General features: G+C 43.2%; 1 protein-coding gene across 1 annotated transcript in view; it reads right to left on the minus strand.

The window, feature by feature from the left end:
• The window catches only part of LOC107300009 (C-terminal-binding protein 1), a gene marked incomplete at both ends in the record, with an annotated part of 28,126 nt that extends 6,091 nt beyond the window's left edge, over positions 1-22,035 (minus strand). Inside the window, 4 exons of the mRNA XM_015829351.2 lie at positions 5,508-5,722; positions 7,394-7,600; positions 8,809-8,953; positions 21,877-22,035. Of these exons, the coding sequence (XP_015684837.2) occupies positions 5,508-5,722; positions 7,394-7,600; positions 8,809-8,953; positions 21,877-22,035 (726 nt within the window). The remainder of the gene's footprint in view (positions 1-5,507; positions 5,723-7,393; positions 7,601-8,808; positions 8,954-21,876) is intronic.
• Between the last annotated feature and the right edge of the window lie 589 nt (positions 22,036-22,624).

The following is a 22,624-nucleotide window of genomic DNA, read 5'->3' on the forward strand; positions in this document are numbered from 1 at the left end:
TCAATCCTGTAGCAACGAGGCAGCCGGTTAAAATTCACCGAAATGTATTTGTTTCCTATTCCACAGGCCCCGAGCAGCTTTACCCTTGCTTTTGAGAAGGGTCCTGTACCCCGGGGGTTCGGAATCTAATTTTAAAACCAGTAGGGTTCAAAGGCAAGGAGTTTCTGCAACCTGTCTCAAAAGGAGAGGGAGGAATTAGCGCCACCGCAGGCCACAAAACTTTGAGTTCGTTCCTGGAGGAATGAAGGCAAATTGCACTCGGGATGGTGCAGAGACATCGCCCTTCCAACAAAAGTGCGTATAGTCAAGGCCATGGTTTTCCCAGTTGCAATGTATGGCTGTGAAAGTTGGACCATAAGAAAGGCTGAGCAACAAAGAATGGAGGCCTTTGAACTCTGGTGCTGGAGAAGACTCCTGCGAGTCCCCTGGACTGCAAGGCGATCCAACCGGTCGGTCCTGGAGGAGATCAACCCCGACTGCTCTTGAGAAGGCCAGATCCTGAAGTTGAAACTCAAGTCCTTTGGCCACCTAATGAGAAGAAGGAAGGACTCCCTGGAGAAGAGCCTGATGCTGGGAAAGATGGAGGGCAAGAGAAGAAGGGGACGACAGAGAAGGAGGTGGCTGGAGGGAGTCACTGAAGCAGGAGGCGGGAGCTTCAATGGACTCCAGAAGATGGCAGAGGACAGGAAGGCCTGGAGGAACGTGGTCCATGGGGTCGCGATGGGTCGGACACGACTTCGCAACTAACAACAACAACATGGTGTGGAGGGCAAGCTGAATTCTCGGACAAAATCAGGCCGAAGCCGCAGATCCTTAAAAATTTTGGCTAAAACATCCTGAACCATCAGATCCTTTTGTTAATGGTGCAGTGCAGTTTGATAAGCAAATTCAGAGTAACCTCTGTGTAGTAGCAAAACTCTGCAAGATCTTTGATTTTACTTTGCAGGTAAGGATAAAAAAAACAACAACACCAAGGTCCATTCCTACAAATGAAGTGTAAACGAATGATTGCAGCTAGTCCTCGCTTAACAACAGCTTTGGGACCAGCAACTGTCGCTAACCAACACAGTCCTAAAGCGCAGTGACATGTAACCATGGCAACCTACGACAGCGGTTGCTAAGCAAAGCCTATGACGTTCTTCAGTGGGATCACCATTTGCAACTTCTCGCCGGCTTCCCCAGGGAGTTTGTGTGGGAAGACAGCAGCGGAGGTCACCAATGGGACCACAGGATGCTGCGGTGGTCGTAACTGCGAGACCCTTGCTGGATGCATGAATCACACCACTGCGAGGTGGTAACCTTAACCAGTGGAACAACCTGCCTCCAGAAGTGGTGAATGCTCCAACACTGGAAGTTTTTAAGAAGAGACTGGACAGCCATTTGTCTGAAATGGTGTAGGGTTTCCTGCCTGAGCAGGGGGTTGGACTAGATGACCTCCAAGGTCCCTTCCAACTTTATTATTATTATAGAAGAGAAGAGAAGAGAAGAGAAGAGAAGAGAAGAGAAGAGAAGAGAAGAGAAGAGAAGAGAAGAGAAGACAGTGAGAACAATTTAACCAGTGGAACCACCTGCCTCCAGAAGTGGTGAATGCTCCAACACTGGAAGCTTTTAAGAAGAGACTGGACAGCCATTTGTCTGAAATGGTGTAGGGTTTCCTGCCTGAGCAGGGGGTTGGACTAGATGACCTCCAAGGTCCCTACCGAGTCTGTTATTCTGTTATTCTTTTTTTTCTTTCCTTCCTTCCTTCCTTTCCTCCCTCTCTCCTTCCTTCCTCCCTTCCTTCCCTCCCTCCCTTTCTCCAACACTGGAAGTTTTTAAGAAGAGACTGGACAGCCACTTGTCTGAAATGGTATAGGGTTTCCTGCCTGAGCAGGGGGTTGGACTAGATGACCTCCAAGGTCCTTTCCAACTCTAATAATAATAATAATAATAATAATAATAATAATAATAATAATAATAATAATAATAATTGTTATTGTTATTGTTGTTGTTATTATTTTCAAGGACCAGCTGTAAGTCTCCTCGTTCAGCCCCCGTCGTAACTCCGAGCAGTCGCTGAACAAGAGGTCGTGGAGTGAGGACCAGCCGTACAAAATATTCTAGGGAAATTAAAATATTCTAGTCGTTGCTGAAGCTTCTCTTGTGTTGTTCTCCTCCACTGGTCTTTCTCTGTATAAAATTGTACGGAAAGCGACTGGTGGAGAAGAAAACCAGAGAGTTCTAATTATTCCCTTGGAGCACTAGGGGGCGCCAGTCCCTCACCCACAACCAAATACTTCCTGGTGGGGTTTCAGCCTTATTAACTTGTAACCGCACAAGTCGATCAGGATCCATACGCGAGAGGTAGTGGCCTTGAGGGGGGTCCTTTCCCCCAAACTCACCTGCTGGCACATCAACTGCATGTGACACACCGAGGTGAGCAGGAGTGTAGCAGGAATTTGCACAGCCGAATGCCTCCAGCTGCTCGTGCAGACCATAATAATACAGCTGCATGGCTGTTTTCTTGCAGACGTCTCATTACCCAAACTAGGTAACATCATCCATGCTAGTAGGGAATCCTAGTCTCCATGTGTAAATAGAGCAAACCCCCCTCCCTTCTAGCACTGATGACATTACTTAGTAGGGTAGTGAAACGTCTGCAAGAAAAGCTCAGTGAGCATCAAGGACCCCATTATTGTTCTCCTCCTCCTCCTCCTCCTTTTTCTCCTTCTCCTCCTCCCTCCCTTCTTCTTCCTTCTCCTTCTCCTCCTCCTCTTCCTCCTCATCAAACCCCTTCTAGCACTGATGATGTTACCTAGTTGGGTAATGAAACATCTGCAAGAAAAGCTCAGTGAGCATCAAGGACCCCATTATTGTCCTCCTCCTCCTCCTCCTTCTTCTTCTCCTTCTCCTCCTCCCTCCCTTCTTCTTCCTTCTCCTTCTCCTCCTCCTCTTCCTCCTCCTCAAACCCCTTCTAGCACTGATGATGTTACCTAGTTGGGTAATGAAACATCTGCAAGAAAAGCTCAGTGAGCACCAAGGACCCCATTATTGTCCTCCTCCTCCTCCTCCTCCTCCTCCTCCTCCTTCTNTCAATCCTGTAGCAACGAGGCAGCCGGTTAAAATTCACCGAAATGTATTTGTTTCCTATTCCACAGGCCCCGAGCAGCTTTACCCTTGCTTTTGAGAAGGGTCCTGTACCCCGGGGGTTCGGAATCTAATTTTAAAACCAGTAGGGTTCAAAGGCAAGGAGTTTCTGCAACCTGTCTCAAAAGGAGAGGGAGGAATTAGAGCCACCGCAGGCCACAAAACTTTGAGTTCGTTCCTGGAGGAATGAAGGCAAATTGCACTCGGGATGGTGCAGAGACATCGCCCTTCCAACAAAAGTGCGTATAGTCAAGGCCATGGTTTTCCCAGTTGCAATGTATGGCTGTGAAAGTTGGACCATAAGAAAGGCTGAGTGACAAAGAATGGAGGCCTTTGAACTCTGGTGCTGGAGAAGACTCCTGCGAGTCCCCTGGACTGCAAGGCGATCCAACCGGTCAGTCCTAGAGGTCCCTTCCAACTTTATTATTATTATTATTATTATACAAGAGGAGAGGAGAGGAGAGGAGAGGAGAGGAGAGGAGAGGAGAGGAGAGGAGAGGAGAGAAGAGAAGAGAAGAGAAGAGAAGAGAAGAGAAGAGAAGAGAAGAGAAGAGAATGAGAACAATTTAACCAGTGGAACCACCTGCCTCCAGAAGTTGCGAATGCTTCAACACTGGAAGTTTTTAAGAAGAGACTGGACAGCCATTTGTCTGAAATGGTATAGGTTTCCTGCCTGAGCAGGGGGTTGGACTAGATGACCTCCAAGGTCCCTACCGAGTCTGTTATTGTTATTCTTTTTTTTTCTCTCCTTCTTCCTCCCTTCCTTCCTTCCTTCTTTCCTTTCTTCCCTCCCTCCTTTCTCCAACACTGGAAGTTCTTAAGAAGAGACTGGACAGCCATTTGTCTGAAATGGTATAGGGTTTCCTGCCTGAGCAGGGGGTTGGACTAGATGACCTCCAAGATCCTTTCCAACTCTAACAATAATAATAATAATAATAATAATAATAATAATAATAATAATAATAATAATAATAATAATAATAATAATAGTTATTGTTATTGTTATTGTTATTATCTTCAAGGACCAGCTGTAAGTCTCCTCGTTCAGCCCCCGTCGTAACTCCGAGCAGTCGCTGAACAAGAGGTCGTGGAGTGAGGACCAGCCGTACAAAATATTCTAGGGAAATTAAAATATTCTAGTCGTTGCTGAAGCTTCTCTTGTGTTGTTCTCCTCCACTGGTCTTTCTCTGTATAAAATTGTACGGAAAGCGACTGGTGGAGAAGAAAACCAGAGAGTTCTAATTATTCCCTTGGAACACTAGGGGGCGCCAGTCCCTCACCCACAACCAAATACTTCCTGGTGGGGTTTCAGCCTTATTAACTTGTAACCGCACAAGTCGATCAGGATCCATACGCGAGAGGTGGTGGCCTTGAGGGGGGTCCTTTCCTCCAAGCTCACCTGCTGGCAAATCAACTGCATGTGACACACCGAGCTGAGCAGGAATGTAGCGCATTTGCACAGCCGAATGCCTCCAGCTGCTCGTGCAGACCATAATAGTACAGCTGCATGGCTGTTTTCTTGCAGACGTCTCATTACCCAAACTAGGTAACATCATCCATGCTAGTAGGGAATCCTAGTCTCCATGTGTAAATAGAGAGCAAACCCCACTCCCTTCTAGCACTGATGACGTTACTTAGTTGGGTAATGAAACGTCTGCAAGAAAAGCTCAGTGAGCATCAAGGACCCCATTATTGTCCTCCTCCTCCTCCTCCTCCCTCCCTCCCTTCTTCTTCCTTCTCCTTCTCCTTCTTCTTCTCCTCCTCCTCCTGCTCCTCCTCCTCCTCTTCCTCCTCCTCAAACCCCTTCTAGCACTGATGATGTTACCTAGTTGGGTAATGAAACATCTGCAAGAAAAGCTCAGTGAGCATCAAGGACCCCATTATTGTCCTCCTCCTCCTCCTCCTCCTCCTTCTTCTCCTTCTCCTCCTCCCTCCCTTCTTCTTCCTTCTCCTTCTCCTCCTCCTCTTCCTCCTTCTCAAACCCCTTCTAGCACTGATGATGTTACCTAGTTGGGTAATGAAATATCTGCAAGAAAAGCTCAGTGAGCACCCAGGACCCCATTATTGTCCTCCTCCTCCTCCTCCTCCTCCTCACCTTAATCCCCTTCTAGCACTGATGAGGTTACCTAGTTGGGTAAGGAAAGGTCTGCCAGCAAACAACCAAGCTCAGAGAGCACCCAGGACCCCTCATTTTGAACCCTCAGCTACAAATATTCTCCTTTATTGGTAACACAGCTTCAATAAAGGGGGCACCGCAGCCAGACCCGCCTGCGTCGCCCAGGCTCCTGCCAGCAACGGCTCCCGGTTAACGTCTCCCAGACGCTCAGAACTGCAACACAAAAGAGTTACCATCCTCACGGCCCACTTGGCTCCGTCCTTACCTGTTTAATGGTGAAGTCGTTGATCAGGTGATGGTTGTGCTCGTTGAGGCTGCAGTGCAGGGTGACGCAATCACTGTGAAACAACAGGTCTTGCAGGGTGCTCACCCGCTGGAGGCCGAGAGCCCGCTCAATGCCGTCCGAGAGGTACGGGTCGTAGAAAATGACGTTGAAGCCAAAGGCTTTGGCACGCAGCGCGACGGCTTGGCCCACTCGTCCTGCAAGGGAGGCGGTTTTCAGATCATGAACGGAGCGCTACTCTCCCCTTTTGGATATAGTTTTTAAGAAGAGACTGGACAGCCATTTGCCTGAAGTGGTATGGGGTCTCCTGCCTGAGCAGGGGGTTGGACTAGAAGACCTCCAAGGTCCCTTCCAATTCTATTATTGTTGTTGTTGTTGCTGCTATTATTATATAATCTGGATTGTATGGGGTGCTAAACTGTACGGGGTGGCGCAGTGGTCAGAATGCAGCATTGCAGGTTGACTTTGCCCACTGCCAGGAGTTCGATCCTGACTGGCTCAAGGTTGACTCAGCCTTCCGTCCTTCCCGGGTCGGTAAAAGGAGGACCCGGATTGCTGGGAACAAGAGGCTGACTGTATAAACCCCTTAGAGGGGGCTGTAAAGCCCTGTGAAGCGGGATATAAGTCTAAGTGCCATTGCTATTTAGAGCAGTGTTTCTCAACCTGGACAACCTTAGGATGTGTGGACTTCCAATTCTCAGAATACTCCAGCCGGTTGATCAAATCAGTCAACCTTGAAGGAAACCAACCCTGACCGTCCTTTGGAAGGACAGAGGCCGAAGCTGAAGCTCAAATACTTTGGCCACCAGATAAGAAGAGAGAACATGTTGGAGAAGACCCAGATGTTGGGAAAAATGGAAGGCCGAAGGAGAAGGAGGGCAGCGGTGGAGGAGATGGTTAGATGGTGTCATCAACACAATGAACGTGAAATTGGGCAAACTCCAGGAGACAGCGGAGGTCAAGGGGGTCTGCCATGCTGTGGTCCACGGGGTTGTGTAGAGTCAGGCCTGGCCCAGCAACTGAACCACAACCATGTATGGCTGAGAGAGCTGGACCACGAGGAAGGCCGAGCGCCGAAGAATTTGTGCTTTCAAATTGTGGTGCTGGAGAAGGTTCTGAAGGGTCCCCTGGACTGCAAGGAGGTCCAATGGGTCAACCCTGAAGGAAACCAACCCTGACTGTCCTTTGGAAGGACGGAGACCGAAGCTGAAGCTCAAATACTTCGGCCACCAGATAAGAAGAGAGAACATGAGAATGAGCATGAGAATGAACATGAGAATGAGCTGCCCCCAGAGATCAGGGTGATTCCTGATCTCCCTTCCTTCCGCCGCGCCCTTAAGACATGGCTATTCCAACAAGCGGGACTGGCCTAGGGCAATTTTTAGAGGGGTTTTAATCATATTTTAATTTGACTATATTTAAATATTTCTTCTTAATTAATTTTAATTCTGTAACTGTTATTTATGTATTTTTAATTGATTGTCAGCCGCCCTGAGTCCACAAGGAGAAGGGCGGGATATAAATTTAATAAATAAATAAATAAATAAATAAATAAATAAATAAATAAATAAATAAACAAACAAATAAACAAACAAACAAACAAACAAACAAACAAACAAACAAACAAACATGTTGGAGAAGACCCCAATGTTGGGAAAGATGGAAGGCCAAAGGAGAAGGGGACGGCAGAGGAGGAGATGGTTAGATGGTGCCATCAACACGATGAACGTGAAATTGGGCAGGAGACCCTGGAGGACAAAGGGGGCCTGACATGCTGTGGTCCACGGGGTCGCAAAGAGACGGGCACGACTTAGCAACTGAACAACAACAAAAGCACCCTTGGTTGTTACCGAGACATTTTGACCCACCTAACCCAATAATGCCCAGCGTCTCTCCTCTGATTCGGGCTGCTCCGGAAGCAACTTCCCGAATCTGTTCCACGCTCTGCACTCTGGTGCCTTCTCGCAAAGCCTGGTGCAGCCAGGTGGTTCGTCTGTAGAGGTTCAAGATGTGGCACATTGTCGAATCGGCCGTCTCTTCCACCGAGGCCGCCGGGACGTTGCAAACGGCGATCCCTGGAGCGAGGAAGGAAGGAAGGAAGGAAGGAAGGAAGGAAGGAAGGAAGGAAGGAAGGAAGGAAGGAAGGAAGGAAGGAAGGAAGGAAGGAAGGAAGAGCTGAGATGGTTTCATGGTGGGACGATCAAGCCATCGCGAGCCGCCGTTGGAAAGAGTTAACTCGGCCCAAATGACCTGCAGGCAGTCCTCAGCTTATGACCAGGATTGGGTCAAAAGAATTTGTCGCTAAGCGGGACCATTGTTAAATGAGTCCTGATTCCCTCTTTGACTTTGCTGGTTAGAAGTTGGCTAGGGAGGTTGCCAATGGTGACCAGGGGATCCCAGGACACCGCGATTGTGGTAAATAGTTTGCCAAGCACCTGAATTTTGACCAAATGACTGTAATAATAATAATAATAATAATAATAATAATAATAATAATAATAATAATAATAATAATAATAGTCCCAAGGGTTGTAAATCACTTTTTCTCCAGTGCCATTATAACTTGGAACAGTGGCTCAACGAATAGGCTTTAAGTCAAGGATGGTTGCATGGAAAACTTTTTGCTATTCTATTAGGAACGTTAAGATTTCTGGTATGCTAAAAACAGATAATCACCAGGAAAGCAGAGAGAGAGTTTAGGATTAAAATTGCTGCAAAGTCATCAGTGTTCCATTTACATACGGGTAAATATCACCCCCAAATTAAATGAGGCATATTCTCTGGGAAGTGGCTGCATGCTTATAGTGCAGTGTTTCTCAACCTTGACAATTTTAAGGCATGTGGACTTCAACTCCCAGAATTCCACAGCCAGCGTTGCTGGCTGTGGAATTCTGGGAGTTGAAGTCCACATGCCTTAAAATTGTCAAGGTTGAGAAACACTGTTATAGTGCAATCAGCATCCGGTTGCAATATGATTTAAAAGTACAAGCTGGACTTTCATGCTCCCATATGCTCGTGATCTCGCCATCCATTTTTTTCCATCAGCCGTGCTCGCCCGCTGATCTTCAGGAGATTTGTTTCTGGGACCCTGGAGCCAACACCCCCCCCACCCCCCCATCCCTTCACACTTGTGTTTTCGTTATCCATGCAAGCCAGAACGGATCCCTGCAAATAAGGAGGGCCACCTACAGTAGATCAAACTATTGCAAGATGGGTCTGGCTGCTTGAGCGCCCCAACTTGGCTGACGATTAGTACTTTCAAAGACGCGACTGGATAGAGTACCTAGGTCGCCAGCAGATTTGATATCAATGTTATCGAAACCGCTTCCAATTCGAACAATTATTCGAAGTGCTTTAAATTTCTCCAAGTCCTCCCGGGTTAAAGTGATGGTGTGATACATCAGGGCACCCACAGCTTCATTCAGGACCTACAAAACAAAAAGAGGTACAAGGAAAGAATAAACAATGATCCAGTAATAAAGTTTCCTTGCTGATGAGCTGAAACACATGCCCTCCATCCATCCATCCATCCATCCATCCATCCATCCATCCATCCATCCACCATGTCTTTATATATCCATCTATCCATCCATCCATTAATCCATCCATCCATCCACCATGTCTTTATATATCCATCTTTCCATCTATCCATCCATCCACCCATGCCTTCATCCATCCATCCATTATGTCTTTATCTATCCATATCATCCATCCATCTATCCATGTCATCTATCTATCCATCCATCCATGTCTTTATCTATCCACATCATTTATCCATCCATCCATCCATCGACCCATCCATCCATCATCTATCTATACACATCATCCATCCATCTATCCATTCGTCCAAATATCCATCCATCCATCCATCGACCCATCCATCCATCATCTATACACATCATCCATCCATCTATCCATTTGTCCAAATATCCATCCATCGATCCATGTCTATCTTCTATCTATCTCTCTATCATCTATTTAGAACATAGAATAAGTTTCTCTCTCTCCCCATTCATCCATCCATCCATCCCATCTAGTCGACCCACTATCTATTCACCATGTGGTGCTTTTCTAGATTCAGCTGCTTTCTCTATCTTCAAATAAGCAGTGTGACTATAAAAAGAATTACAGAAACAACGCAGGACACGGAGAAGTTTGATTGAATCTGAAAATCTTGTCATACTGATCGTTGGTTCGGCGTGGTTGATAAATGCTAGTGAAGTATGACTAAGAATCTGAATAAGTCGCAGATTGCATGATTAAACAAACAGAGAATATAAATATACCGAGAGATGCACAGTGGGAATTTCAGTGGAAAAAGGGGATGACATTTACTTTGAATGTCATATTCAGAGAAAATTGGTATAAGATGTTTTATCCTCAGCATATTTGCTGTAGTCCTATGCTGCTAAAATGAAACTCTTTTTCTTAAACTTCTTGGAAATATAAGAAGCCGGTCGGATTTGATTTCGTATGTGGTGGCAACGTGAAGTAAAGCCCAAAATATTGGAAAATGGAATGAATTTTGTAAGTTACAATCCCAGGGCAATACCCCTTTATTTTTATTATTATTATATTTTACCAGGCCTTAGATCCCTTTCAAATATATTGAACTGGCATTATACATGTCAACAGCTGCAAAGAATTATATGTTTTCTATTGGAAAAGACCTTTGATTCCTTCTTGTGAAGAACAGCTAACTAAATTGTGACAGTATGGCTCCATGTCTTTAAAAATTAAAATAAAATAAACCTGACACAGAATTTAATTTTAACTGAAAATCATCCCTATTGTAGACAACAATCTTTTCTATAGAATTTGGGTTTCAGAGTTCATATTTTAACTTGTTGTATAATTTATACTGTTGGTGGTATTCCTTATTTAGTACATGTGACATTCTTTCAGTAATAATAATAATAATAAAGTTGGAAGGGATCTTGGAGGTCATCTAGTCCAACCCCCTGCTCAGGCAGGAAACCCTATACCATTTCGGACAAATGGCTGTCCAGTCTCTTCTTAAAAACTTCCAGTGTTGGAGCATTCGCCGCTTCTGGAGGCGGGTTGTTCCACTGGTTAATTGTTCTCACTGTCAGGAAGTTTCTCCTTAGTTCCAGGTTGCTTCTCCCCTTGATGAGTTTCCATCCGTTGCTTCTTGTCCTGGCTTCAGGCGCCTTGGAGAATAGCTTGACCCCCAATTCTTCTTTGGGGCAGCCCCTGAGATATTGGAACGCTGCTATCATGTCCCCCCTCGTCCTTCTCTTCATTAAACTAGACATCCCCAATTCCAGCAGCCGTTCCTTGTATGTTTTAGCCTCCAGTCCCCTGATCATCTTTGTTGCTCTTCTCTGTACTCTTTCCAGAGTCTCAGCATCTTTTTTACATCGTGGTGACCAAAACTGGATGCAGGATTCCAGTGATTACAATAATGTCAGTAAGTCTTTTTATAGTGTAAAGCTTAACGTGCACACATGGATTCTGACTGGAAAATGCATATGAAATATCTCGTTAGTTTCTAATGCGGCTTTAGATCTATTTGCTTTGTGGCATTTCAAAATTGCTATATTAGTAGACAGCAAGTGTTAATACCACTTTGTAAGGCCTTGGTAAGGCCACACTTTTGGAATCCTGCATCCAGTTTTGGTCACCACGATAAAAAAAGTTGTTGAGACTCTGGAAAGAGTGCAGAGAAGAGCAACAAAGATGATCAGGGGTCTGGAGATAAATGAACGGCTGAGGAAGCTAGGTGCGTCTAGCCCAGGGGTCTTCCAACGTGGCCCTTTTATGACTTGTGGACTTCAACTCCCAGAATTCCTCAGCCAGGCACGCGTGCCTGGCTGAGGAATTCTGGGAGTTGAAGTCCACAAGTCATAAAAGGGCCACGTTGGAAGACCCCTGGGCTAGCCTAACAAAGAGAAGGATTAGGGCTGACGTGACAGTTGTCTTCCAATATTTGAAGAGAGTCCCAAGAAAGAGGTGGTTGATTTATTCTCCAGAGAACCAGAAAGTAGGAGAAGAAGCAACGGATGGAAGCTCTTTAAAGAGAGATCCAGTCTGGAATGAAGGAGAAATTTCCTGACAGTAAGAACAATTGATCGGTGGAACAGCTTGCCACCTGGAGTTGTGGGTGCTCTGTTGCTGGAGGAGTCCAAACCAAGATTGGACAACTATTTCTCCAAGATGGTATAAGGACTTCTGCTCGCGTAGGCAGTTGGACCAAACACCTCCAAGGTTCCTTCCAGCTCTCGGATTCCAAGTGAACAAAAACCGTTGGTTGAATACTTCATTAAGCCATCAGGGCTACGTAAATTTCACAAACATTGGTTTTCCCTCCTAAATGGATTCTCCATAACACATGCAATAATACTTCCTTGGTTTCTGCCACATTATTTTTCAGATCCCAAAATGTTCTCTCTTTTTTTTTTTTTGCATCATATAATCAGACGACCAAGTTCATCTTTCTTATCCACAGATGTTAATTTGGGTTTTCAATCTACAAGACCACCTCATTTCCCCATAAAAATATTCATGCCTTCATACCCCTGGCCAACACACTTCCAATATCAAATGTTCCTGATGTATTCATCATCCATAAATATATTACACACCCACTCCGTAGAACACATTTAGATGTTTAATATTTGGCTAGTTACACAACCAACACCTGCTGCCTTACTATTTTTCATCGTTCTCCACAGAATGGATGGATTCTTTTCACCCCTATGCTTGTCTTGGGCAGAATATTGATAACTTTTCTTTTCATTCTTTTCTTTGACACTTCAATATCATTTCAATGCAAACCTTTCTAATATATTCCTCCACTTCGGTTTAACCCCTGGTCATATCATATCCTTTTTAATATGTTTAATTCCATTCCAGCCTTAAAGTTCCCACCCCTTTTTAAGCCATTTATTCCCCTCAAAATCACCCTGCCTTCCCTCTGCTTCTTTTCATCCTAACCGTCCTTTGCAATTATCTTTTTTTCTATATATATATATATATATTCCACAACAACTTCCTTTTAATCTTGGGTTTTTTTTAATTTTTTTTGCAGCAAGCTTCACTGACATGCATTTTTTTTTTATCTGCAGCCTTTTGTGTCTTTGTTCCACGATGCATATTTTTTTCCTTTTCTTCATTAAGAACTCTTCAGTGGAAGTCTAACACAATTATTTTCACTTCAGCTTCCACACCCCTTTTCTATTCATCCAGGGGATGATTAATCTACCTTCTAGCGCTTTTTCTGAATAAGATTCATATTTTCCCTCCCTGCTATTATTTTACTTTCGGTCTAGTTTCTTTCCGTTCTTCTCCCATGTCTGTTTTTCGCCCCCCCCCCCAAGACTTTTCTTGACACTGCCAAAATATATGTCTATGGAGGTTCTCAGTCGTCCATGGTTGTCCCAAAGGTGCTTTTTCAAGAGGCAACTGGACTTCCTTTGTTTTTTTTTTCCTTTAAAGACATTTCACTTCTCATCCCAGAAGCTTCTTCAGTTCTGACGAACAGTTCAGCTCTTCGGTCAGAATTGGAAAAAGCAACTTGGATGAGAAGTGAAACATCTTCAAGGAAATGCAAGGGAAAGTCCAGTCGCCTCTTGAAAAAGCACCTTTGGGATTACTAAAATATAGTTGATCCCACATCCAAAACCTCTCCTGAGTTTGCATCCTTCGCTAATTATCTCTCTCTTTCATATAAACAAATCAATTAAGATTTTTGATGGTCTCCTTTTCTATCTGCAACTTGTTGTTGTTGTTGTTAGTTGCGAAGTCGTGTCCGACCCATCGCGACCCCACGGACCACGTTCCTCCAGGCCTTCCTGTCCTCCGCCATCTTCTGGAGTCCATTGAAGCTCCCACCTCCTGCTTCAGGGACTCCATCCAGCCACCTCCTTCTCTGTCATTGTCCCCTTCTTCTCTTGCCCTCCATCTTTCCCAGCATCAGGCTCTTCTCCAGGGAGTCCTTCCTTCTCATTAGGTGGCCAAAAGTCCTTGAGTTTCCACTTCAGGATCTGGCCTTCTCAAGAGCAGTCGGGGTTGATCTCCTCCAGGCCTTCCTGTCCTCTACCATCTTCTGGAGTCCATTGAAGCTCACGCCTCCTGCTTCAGGGACTCCGTCCAGCCACCTCCTTCTCTGTCGTCCCCTTCTTCTCTTGCCCTCCATCTTTCCCAGCATTAGGCTCTTCTCCAGGGAGTCCTTCCTTCTCATTAGGTGGCCAAAGTACTTGAGTTTCAACTTCAGGATCTGGCCTTCTAAAGAGTAGTCAAGGTTGATCTCCTCCAGGCCTTCCTGTCCTCTACCATCTTCTGGAGTCCATTGAAGCTCACGCCTCCTGCTTCAGGGACTCCGTCCAGCCACCTCCTTCTCTGTTGTCCCCTTCTTCTCTTGCCCTCCATCTTTCCCAGGATCAGGCTCTTCTCCAGGGAGTCCTTCCTTCTCATTAGGTGGCCAAAGGACTTGAGTTTCACCTTCAGGATCTGGCCTTCTAAAGAGCAGTCGGGGTTGATCTCCTCTAGGACCGACTGGTTGGATGGCCTTGCAGTCCAGGGGACTCGCAGGAGTCTTCTCCAGCACCAGAGTTCAAAGGCCTCAATCTGCAACTATGAACTGATTTTTGCTTAAAACAGATATTCAGGACACATTTCCTAAGCCGATGCAATCAACGTTCTCGTTCTCTCCAAGTGTCCCGATTCCATTTTCTATATCCACATCTCATTTCCAGCCATCCGTTCACGTCGTTTAAACGAATCATCTTCTCCCTAAATTGCATTCGTTCGGCACGGGGCTCAGTTCCCCTCCCAAACGCATTCTTGTTCTTCCACAATTTGCGTTCGCTGAAGCACAACAGGCAACTATCGCCAAGCTTCGCATCCCTTCCTCCCACGATCCCGAGGACACCAAATGACAATCTTCTAACATATAGTGTTCTTTTCATTCACAAATGCAATCTTCCCTCCTCTCTGCCTGTGTTCACCAACTCCACTCTACAAAAATCAGGTTTATCTCTGCAAGCCCAATCAACTTGTTCAGGGCAAAGCTGTAAAATACAGTATCCTTGTGAAAAATGCCAGACGCGGAAATCCGAGGCAAACTTTTAAAATGAAAAAAAAAAACCTCCCTCTAAACTTTGTGGCTTGTTACAATAGAAAGACTTAGGAAAAAAAATAACTGTGCACAGAAAAGCCCTTGTGTTGTTGTTTAAATAAAAGGCAGGAGATAAATTGGACAGTTTTACTGTTGCCTATGCAGAAAGCACAACAAGGAAGAATGCTGATACGCAGCTCCAGAAAGACAGAGAAGAAAAGCTTTTTAAAATCTCTTTTATTAATGGAAGTTTTGACATAATGGTTTTCTCACAAACAGAGCAATGAGACTACTTTATATACACAGTTTGCAGGATCATTAAATTGTTTGCTTAGCGTACTATTATTATTCTAAAGCCCACTTATTCACTTTTGATCTATTTATTTTAATGAACAGGTGCAGTCACCTAGTTATTTTCTTTTCAAAGCCTATTTACGTAAAATAATATATACCGTAGTGTTTTAAATTTATTACTTTGGAAACCACTCCTGGAATATTTGCTTGAGAAAGATTTAAAATGTTTTTAGGATTGGTTGATTAGATCTGTTCTTATAAAAATACTGAGTATTTTCATTTTTGCTATTAAGTATGTATATTGCATTTTTTTAATGTTTAAGTTTAAACATTAAAGTTTAAATTCTAATGCTATTATATTTTTTAATGTTTAGGGTTAAACTTACACATGAGGTCATTTTGTTACCTAATTCTAATGCTATTTTGACTGTCTAATATTTTATATGGCTTTCTTGTGCTTTTAATTCAGAGTAAGAGGTTATTTCTACGATATACATGTATCTGTGCTTTAGAAAATCATTTTTTTGACATCTTTTAACTTTTATCCACTTTTTGATTCCCTTTTCTCTAAATTTTCCCTTTTGCTATTTTGTATTCTCTCTCTCTTTGAAACTTAATAAAGTTGAGTATGACCGCACAGTACACAGATATATATCTACATTTCTGTATGTGATATTAATATAGTCATCTGACATTCTTTTATAACACCTCTGATTGCTCTCTGAAAATGCTAAGCAACCAGTAACCAACTAAGCCATAGTTTACATTCCCAAAGTAGAAATCGACATCAATTGATTTAGGAAATCAAATCGACAATCAAGGCAGGACCCCATCCGCTGATGTCTTGAGAAGGAAGAATGCAAAACTCAAAATGATATAGGGTTTCCTGCCTAAGCAGGGGGTTGGACTAGAAGACCTCGAAAGGTCCCTTCCAACTCTGTTATTCTGTTCTATTATAAAATGGCCCAGCTCTAAGCAGCTGTTCTAACTGATTCTCTTGGCCTGTTGGCTAAGATCAAGCGTTATGATCAGTCCTGCAGGATGCTTCATCTTCTAAACAGAACAGATGTTTTGCTTCTGGCTGTTCTGTGGAGCCACCTCACATCTGGTGCGTCCTTTGAGGCAAAGGGGACTTTCTTCTCTTGAGTGTTCCTGTCTGGGAGAGCAGAAGATAGAGGACCAGGGGAGTCTCCTCTGCTATTAATTTTAGCTGGTTGGGGTGATCTGCAAGTAGAGCTTTAGAACGAAACAGCGGCCATTTTAGAAAAGTCATCCTGGGTCCCAGTGTTCTCCTACTCATTATGTCCATGAAGAGTCTCAGTCATCCAAGGTCCTGGTTGTCCCAAAGGTGCTTTTTTTCCCAAGAGGCAACTGGACTTCCTTGTTTTTCTTTGAAGACGTTTTGCTTCTCATCCCAGAAGCTTCCTCAGCTCTGACAGGATGGTGGAGGATGGAAGGATTTATACTTCTGCATGAAGCACAGCTCCAACTTCTCAATGGCTCAGGTGACTTTGAGGACACAGATAAACCCCCAAGTGGCCTCAACGACTCTCTAAAAAGAAGGCAAAGGACCGGCTGTCTGCAAGGAGTATAAATCCTTCCACTCCCCACCATCCAGTAGAGCTGAAGAAGCTTCTGGGATGAGAAGCGAAACATCTTCAAAGCAAAACAAAGGAAGTCCAGTTGTCTCTAATAATAATAATAATAATAATAATAATAATAATAATAATAATAATAATGATGATGATGATGATGATGATGATGATGATGTTGGAAGGGACCTTGGAGGTCATCTAGTCCAACCCCCTGCCCAGGCAGGAAACCCTATACCATTTCAGACAAATGGCTGTCCAGTCTCTTCTTAAAAACTTCCAGTGTTGGAGAATTCACCGCTTGTGGTGGCAGGTTGTTCCACTGGTTAATTGTTCTAACTGTCAAGAAATTCCTCCTTAGTTCCAGGTTGCTTCTCTCCTTGATCAGTTTCCACCCGTTGCTTCTTGTCCTGCCTTCAGGCGCTTTGGAAAATAGCTTGACTCCCTCTTCTTTGGGGCAGCCCCTGAGATACTGGAACACTGCTATCATGTCCCCCCTCGTCCTTCTCTTTGTTAAACTAGACATACCCAATTCCAGCATCCTTGGGACGCACATCCTTATGCTTAGCAAGCCATCCGGCTTTTGCACATTTGGTCCTTTGCAAGTATAACTTGCATAGAATATCCTTGTGCAAAATGTCATTTCCTGTTTTTGGCATAAAAGAAGCAAGAATACACAGGAGTCAAGTCCCATTTGCATTTAACAGACATTCTCTTTTAACGGACCCCCCCCCCCTTCTGCCCAAAAGTCCATTAAATCAGGAGCAGTCCCTGCACAATTTCTACAAACTGTCCATAAGGACAACCTTTGTTGGCTTATTTGGCTGTCTGAACACGGACTCTTGCCGTTTCCAACTACAACAGCGCATCTGAAAGAGAGAAAGAGTAATGGGGTTGGTTAGCCTGCTGATTTGGGGCGGGGGGGGGGCTTTGCCATTAGGCTGGCCTCGCCACGTATCTTTCTGTCCGCCGAGAATTTAGAATGCATTTAAAAATGCAAAACATTCCACCCGTCTGACCGCTGATCTTAGGTGTGTGTGTGTGTGTGTGTGTGTGTGTGTGTGTGTGTGTGTGTGTGTGTGTACTCTGTTCATGCCCTTGTTGCTGCTGTTCTCCTCTTCCGGCAGCATAACAAGAAAAGTTGCATTTTGCTGAGCAACGTTGCACGCGTGACTCACCAAGAGTCCTTTGTTCTGGGTGCTGCCCTGGATCTGGATTTGCTTTGGGGATACGAATGCCAGCAACCAGCGGGAAGGGATTGTTTCCCCCGGGCTTCTCAGGGTGGAAACTCGCTGACGGGAAGCAACTCCTTCGGTTCTTTTGCTAATGTTCCCGTTTTATAATAAGGCAGAAACTGAACGGCCTTTTTTTAAAAAAAAAATAAAAATCTACTTTTGGCAGCAAACCAGTTGCAGGTTGCCAAAAAAAGAAAAAAAGGAACTAAATTTCCATATCAAGCTTTAAAATATTGTGGTGGGAGAAGACCCGCCGTGTTTCTGACAATATGCAAAATTTTAGGGGTGTGAGTGTATGTTTGTGTATACGTAGATATGGATAGATAGAGCGAGATAAAATGATTGATGATTGATAGATAGATGATAGAGATATATAGATATACAGTAAATATAGAGATGATGATGATGATAATAATAATAATAATAATAATAATAATAATAATAATAATAATAATAATAATAATATTAAAAAAAATAAAATAAAAAAAAGTTGGAAGGGACCTTGGAGGTCATCAAGTCCAACCTCCTGCTCAGGCAGGAAATCCTACACCATTTCGGACAAGGCTATATAGATGATAGATAGATAGATAGATAGATAGATAGATAGATAGATAGATAGATAGATAGATAGATAGATAGATAGATAGATAGATAGATAAGAGAGAGAGAGAGAGATAGAGTGAGAGAGAGATGATAAAGATATAGATATAGATAATTGATAGATATATAAATATATATAGAGATAGATAGATATGAGATATATAGATATAAATATAGAGATATAGAGAAATAGATAGATGATTGATAGATAGATAGATAGATAGATAGATAGATAGATAGATAGATAGATAGATAGATAGATAGACAGATGATTAATAGATAGATGATATATAGATACACCATTCCAGACTAATGGCTGTCCAGTCTCTTCTTGGAGACCTCCAGTGATGGAGCACCCATAACCTCTGGAGACAAGCAGTTGCTCTCACTGTTAGGAAATTTCTCCTTAGTTCTAGGTTGGATCTGTCTTGGGTGGTCTCCCATCTGTTACTTCTTTTGCTGCCCTCAGGTGCTTTGGAGAATAGAATCGTAGAGTAAGGGAGTTGGAAGGGACCTTGGAGGTCTTCTAGTCCAACCCCCTGCTCAGACAGGAGACCCTATACCATTTCAGACAAATGGCTGTCCAATGTCCTCTTGAAAGTCTCCAGTGATGGAGCAGCCACCACCTCTGGGGGCAACCCAGCTTGTTTGTCTCGATTTTTCTCAACGTACAGCTCAACATTTGGACAAAATTTGGAGATATCGCTGACACGGCTCTTGAAATGATCTTCAGTTATCATTTTTCTACAGATACTGACAAAACCCCGGGGACAGAATTTCCAAACAAGATGAGAGAGATGAACACTTTCCATCGCACCCACCACGACAAACCTGGAATGGGAGACTCCTTTGAACACAAATGAGATCTTCAAAATATGACAGCTGAATTCGAGTGACCTTTGATTCAGGCTGAAAATATCTAAGAGCTTTTGACGAGAGGCAGTCTCAATTAAAGCGGTGCTACAAAATGCTTCCGACTCCTCAGAAGCACACTTCTATTTATTAGGGGAAATAAGCTTGACATTTCTCCAAAAAGGTCAGCTATGAACAATTGACAAAAAGGGTATTAATTTCTGCGGAAGGAAAATGCATGTTTTCTTAGGAGACTTTCGCAGGAGCTGTTGTCAGTTCAACGAAGGTGTCAGCCTGGAGAAAGATCTGCAACTGAATAATCCAATGTTTCCCAATCTTGACAACTTTTAAGATGGGTGGACTTCAACTCCCAGAATTCTGGGAGTTGAAGTCCACCCATCTTAAAGTTGTCAAGATTGGGAAACACTGATGTAGCCTCATCTCGCTCTTTGACTTGAACCAACTTGTTTGAAAAATCCATAAATACGTTCTGTAAAATGTATTCAACAAGCACCTGGGTTCCAAAAACCTATTTACCAGACATACACACCTACACAAGGACAATCTATCATAATCCTTCTTAATCTGATGGACATCTCGCTTTGTTAGCAAAGATAATTTATAGGCTACTGGTGCTGGTAGCTGCATTATATCGTGCAAATGCATTGTACTGCCGTAGTAATTTCTACAATAGCTCCGTCGGTTAATATCCCACAAATTATTAACCAGGAAGGAGGACATGACAAAAAACCCAGCTAAAAAAAGTGTGGTGAGTTGTCTAGGCACTTTCTGAGAATCGGACACACTTAAGTGGAAGAGGGAGAAAAAAAGTTAGCACAACTAATATAGAGACAATGTTTGGAAGGCCCAACATTGAAGATCTGCATTTATTAAACCTATTTTCTGACACTTTTGGCTCATCGCTATTAAACCAGTTACGATTCCATTTCTTTCTTCTTCTTCTTCTTCTTCTTCTTCTTCTTCTCCTTCTTCTTCTTCTTCTTCTTCTTCTTCTTCTTCTTCTTCTTCTTCTTCTTCTTCCTTCTTCTTCTTCTTCTTCTTCTTCTTCTTCTTCTCCCTCTCCCTCTCCCTCTCCTTCTCCTTCTCCTTCTTCTTCCTACTACTACTACTATTATCATTATTATCATTATTATTATTATTATTATTATTACTATTATTATTATTAATTGGCATAATATTAAGGACTTAGACTTATAAGGGAAATCAAAACTATTAGGAAATAATTTTGAATTATTGTTTAGCCCAGACAACCCAGATGACGGACTTGAGATAACAAAGGATACTCCATTATTAAGTGGTGATGTATTAGGATGAGAAATAGAAAATTTCTATTAAATTAGAAATCTATTAAAATAAGATTTAAAATAGAAATCTATTAAATCTATTAAAAAATTTCTATTAAATTAGAAATCTATTAAAATAAGAATATATTTTAAGTAAGTAATATGTGTATTTTAGACATTATAACTTTTATGTAGTGAGACAAAGGAAATTTGGGTTATCCAAAACTTAAAATACTATGGATATTAAAGGTTAAATTGGAGTACTGTAATTAAAAACTAAAAATTAGGTAAAACTTAAAAACAGGATATGGACATGTATGAGCAAAAGATGTATCGATAATTGTGCTAATGAAGTTTTAACTGAGTTTGATACAATTAGAAATCTATTAGCTTAAATATGATATAGAAATTGTTAAGGGAAATAGAGAAGAACTATTTGATGATGTAACCTGAGATATGTACTAAAGATTTTGTTATTGAAGTATTGACTAACCCAATCACCACATTGCTTTCCAAATACTTAAATGTAAAACTGGAAAACCAATAAAATATTATATATATATAAAAAAAGATTCCATTTTCTGTTGACTGATTGTGCTTCTCCAGTTACAGTTAAGTCCTCAACTACACCCAAAATTGATCTAGCGAAGCGCGACATGTGTTAAGTGAGTTTCGCCCCATTTTACGACTTTTCTTGCTGCAGTTGTTAACTCAAGTCCCTGTGGTTTTTAAGTTAGTAACCTGGTCATTAAGCGAAACTGACTTCCCCCATTGACTTTGCTTGTCAGAAAGTCACAAAAAGGGGATCACGTGACCCCAGGACACGGCAACTGTCATTAAGTCCATGCCAGTTGCTAAGCCTCTGAATTTTGATCCCGTGAGCATGGGATTGCTGCAACCGTCGTAAGTCCATGCCAGTTGCTAAGCCTCTGAATTTTGATCACGTGAGCATGGGGAGGCTGCAACGGTCGTAAGTGTGACAAGCGGTCGTAAGTCGCTTTTTTCAGCACCATTGCAACTTTGAATGGTCACTAAACAAACTACTGTACAACCACAACTAGCTGGAATAGTCAAAAAGTGCTCTGCCACAGTGGAGGACGCTTACAAATTGCAATTCATAATTAGGGATTATTTTTCCCAGACAGAACAAAACTCATTATCCAGGGGAAATGATAGCCGTCCTCAAAACAGACTGAGTTTTCCCAGAGCAGATAATGGCAGTTTATAAGGAACCGAGTTGCTCTGGAGTAGACCCCTGCCTACTGTTCAGGCACGGCAAATTGCACAATCCTTGTGTTTTGTTCCAGAGCCTGCTCAGTGTCGGAACAACGGAATCCCCACCTGAGTAAAAACAAAGTCCTTGCCCCGCCGTTTATAAAGACATTTGCAATTTACCTTTTCGTGAATCTCCTGGGTGGACTGAGCATCGCAAAACGCCACGGTGGCCACGTCCTTCAGGATCGGCATCTCCACCGTACAGTCCCGGCCATCAAGCAGTGCAACGAGGGGACGGGGGTGCATGGGGCCGTTCATGATCGGAGGTCGAATGCCTAAGATTTAGAGAGAGAGAGAAAAAAGGAAAGTCATTTTAACAGAATAACAAAGTTGGGAGGGACCTTGGAGGTCTTCTAGTCCAGCCCCCTGCTCAGGCAGGAGACCCTACACCATTTAAGACAGGGGTCTTCCAACTTGGCCCTTTGATGACTTGTGGACTTCAACTCCCAGAATTCCTCAGCCAGGCACGCGTGCCTGGCTGAGGAATTCTGGGAGTTGAAGTCCACAAGTCATCAAAGGGCCAAGTTGGAAGACCCCTGATTTAAGACAAATATGACTGTCCGGTCTCTTCTTCAAAACCTCCATTGATGGAGCACCCACAACTTCTGAAGGCAAGCCGTTCCACTGATTAACAGAATTAAAGAGAATAATATCTGAAAAGGACCTTGGAGGTCTTCTAGTCCAACCCCCTGCTCAGGCAGGACACTGTATATCATTTCAAACAAGTGGCTATCCAGTCTCTTCTTAAAAACCTCCAGCGATGAAACACCCACAGCTTCTGGTGGCAAGCTGTTCCACTGGTTAATTGTCCTCACTGTCAGGAAGTTTCTCCTTAGTTCCAGGTTGCTTCTCTCCTTGGTTAGTTTCC

This window comes from Protobothrops mucrosquamatus, unplaced genomic scaffold, assembly GCF_001527695.2.
Source record: "Protobothrops mucrosquamatus isolate PMUCROS unplaced genomic scaffold, P.Mucros_1.0 scaffold5922, whole genome shotgun sequence".
NCBI lineage: Eukaryota > Metazoa > Chordata > Lepidosauria > Squamata > Viperidae > Protobothrops > Protobothrops mucrosquamatus.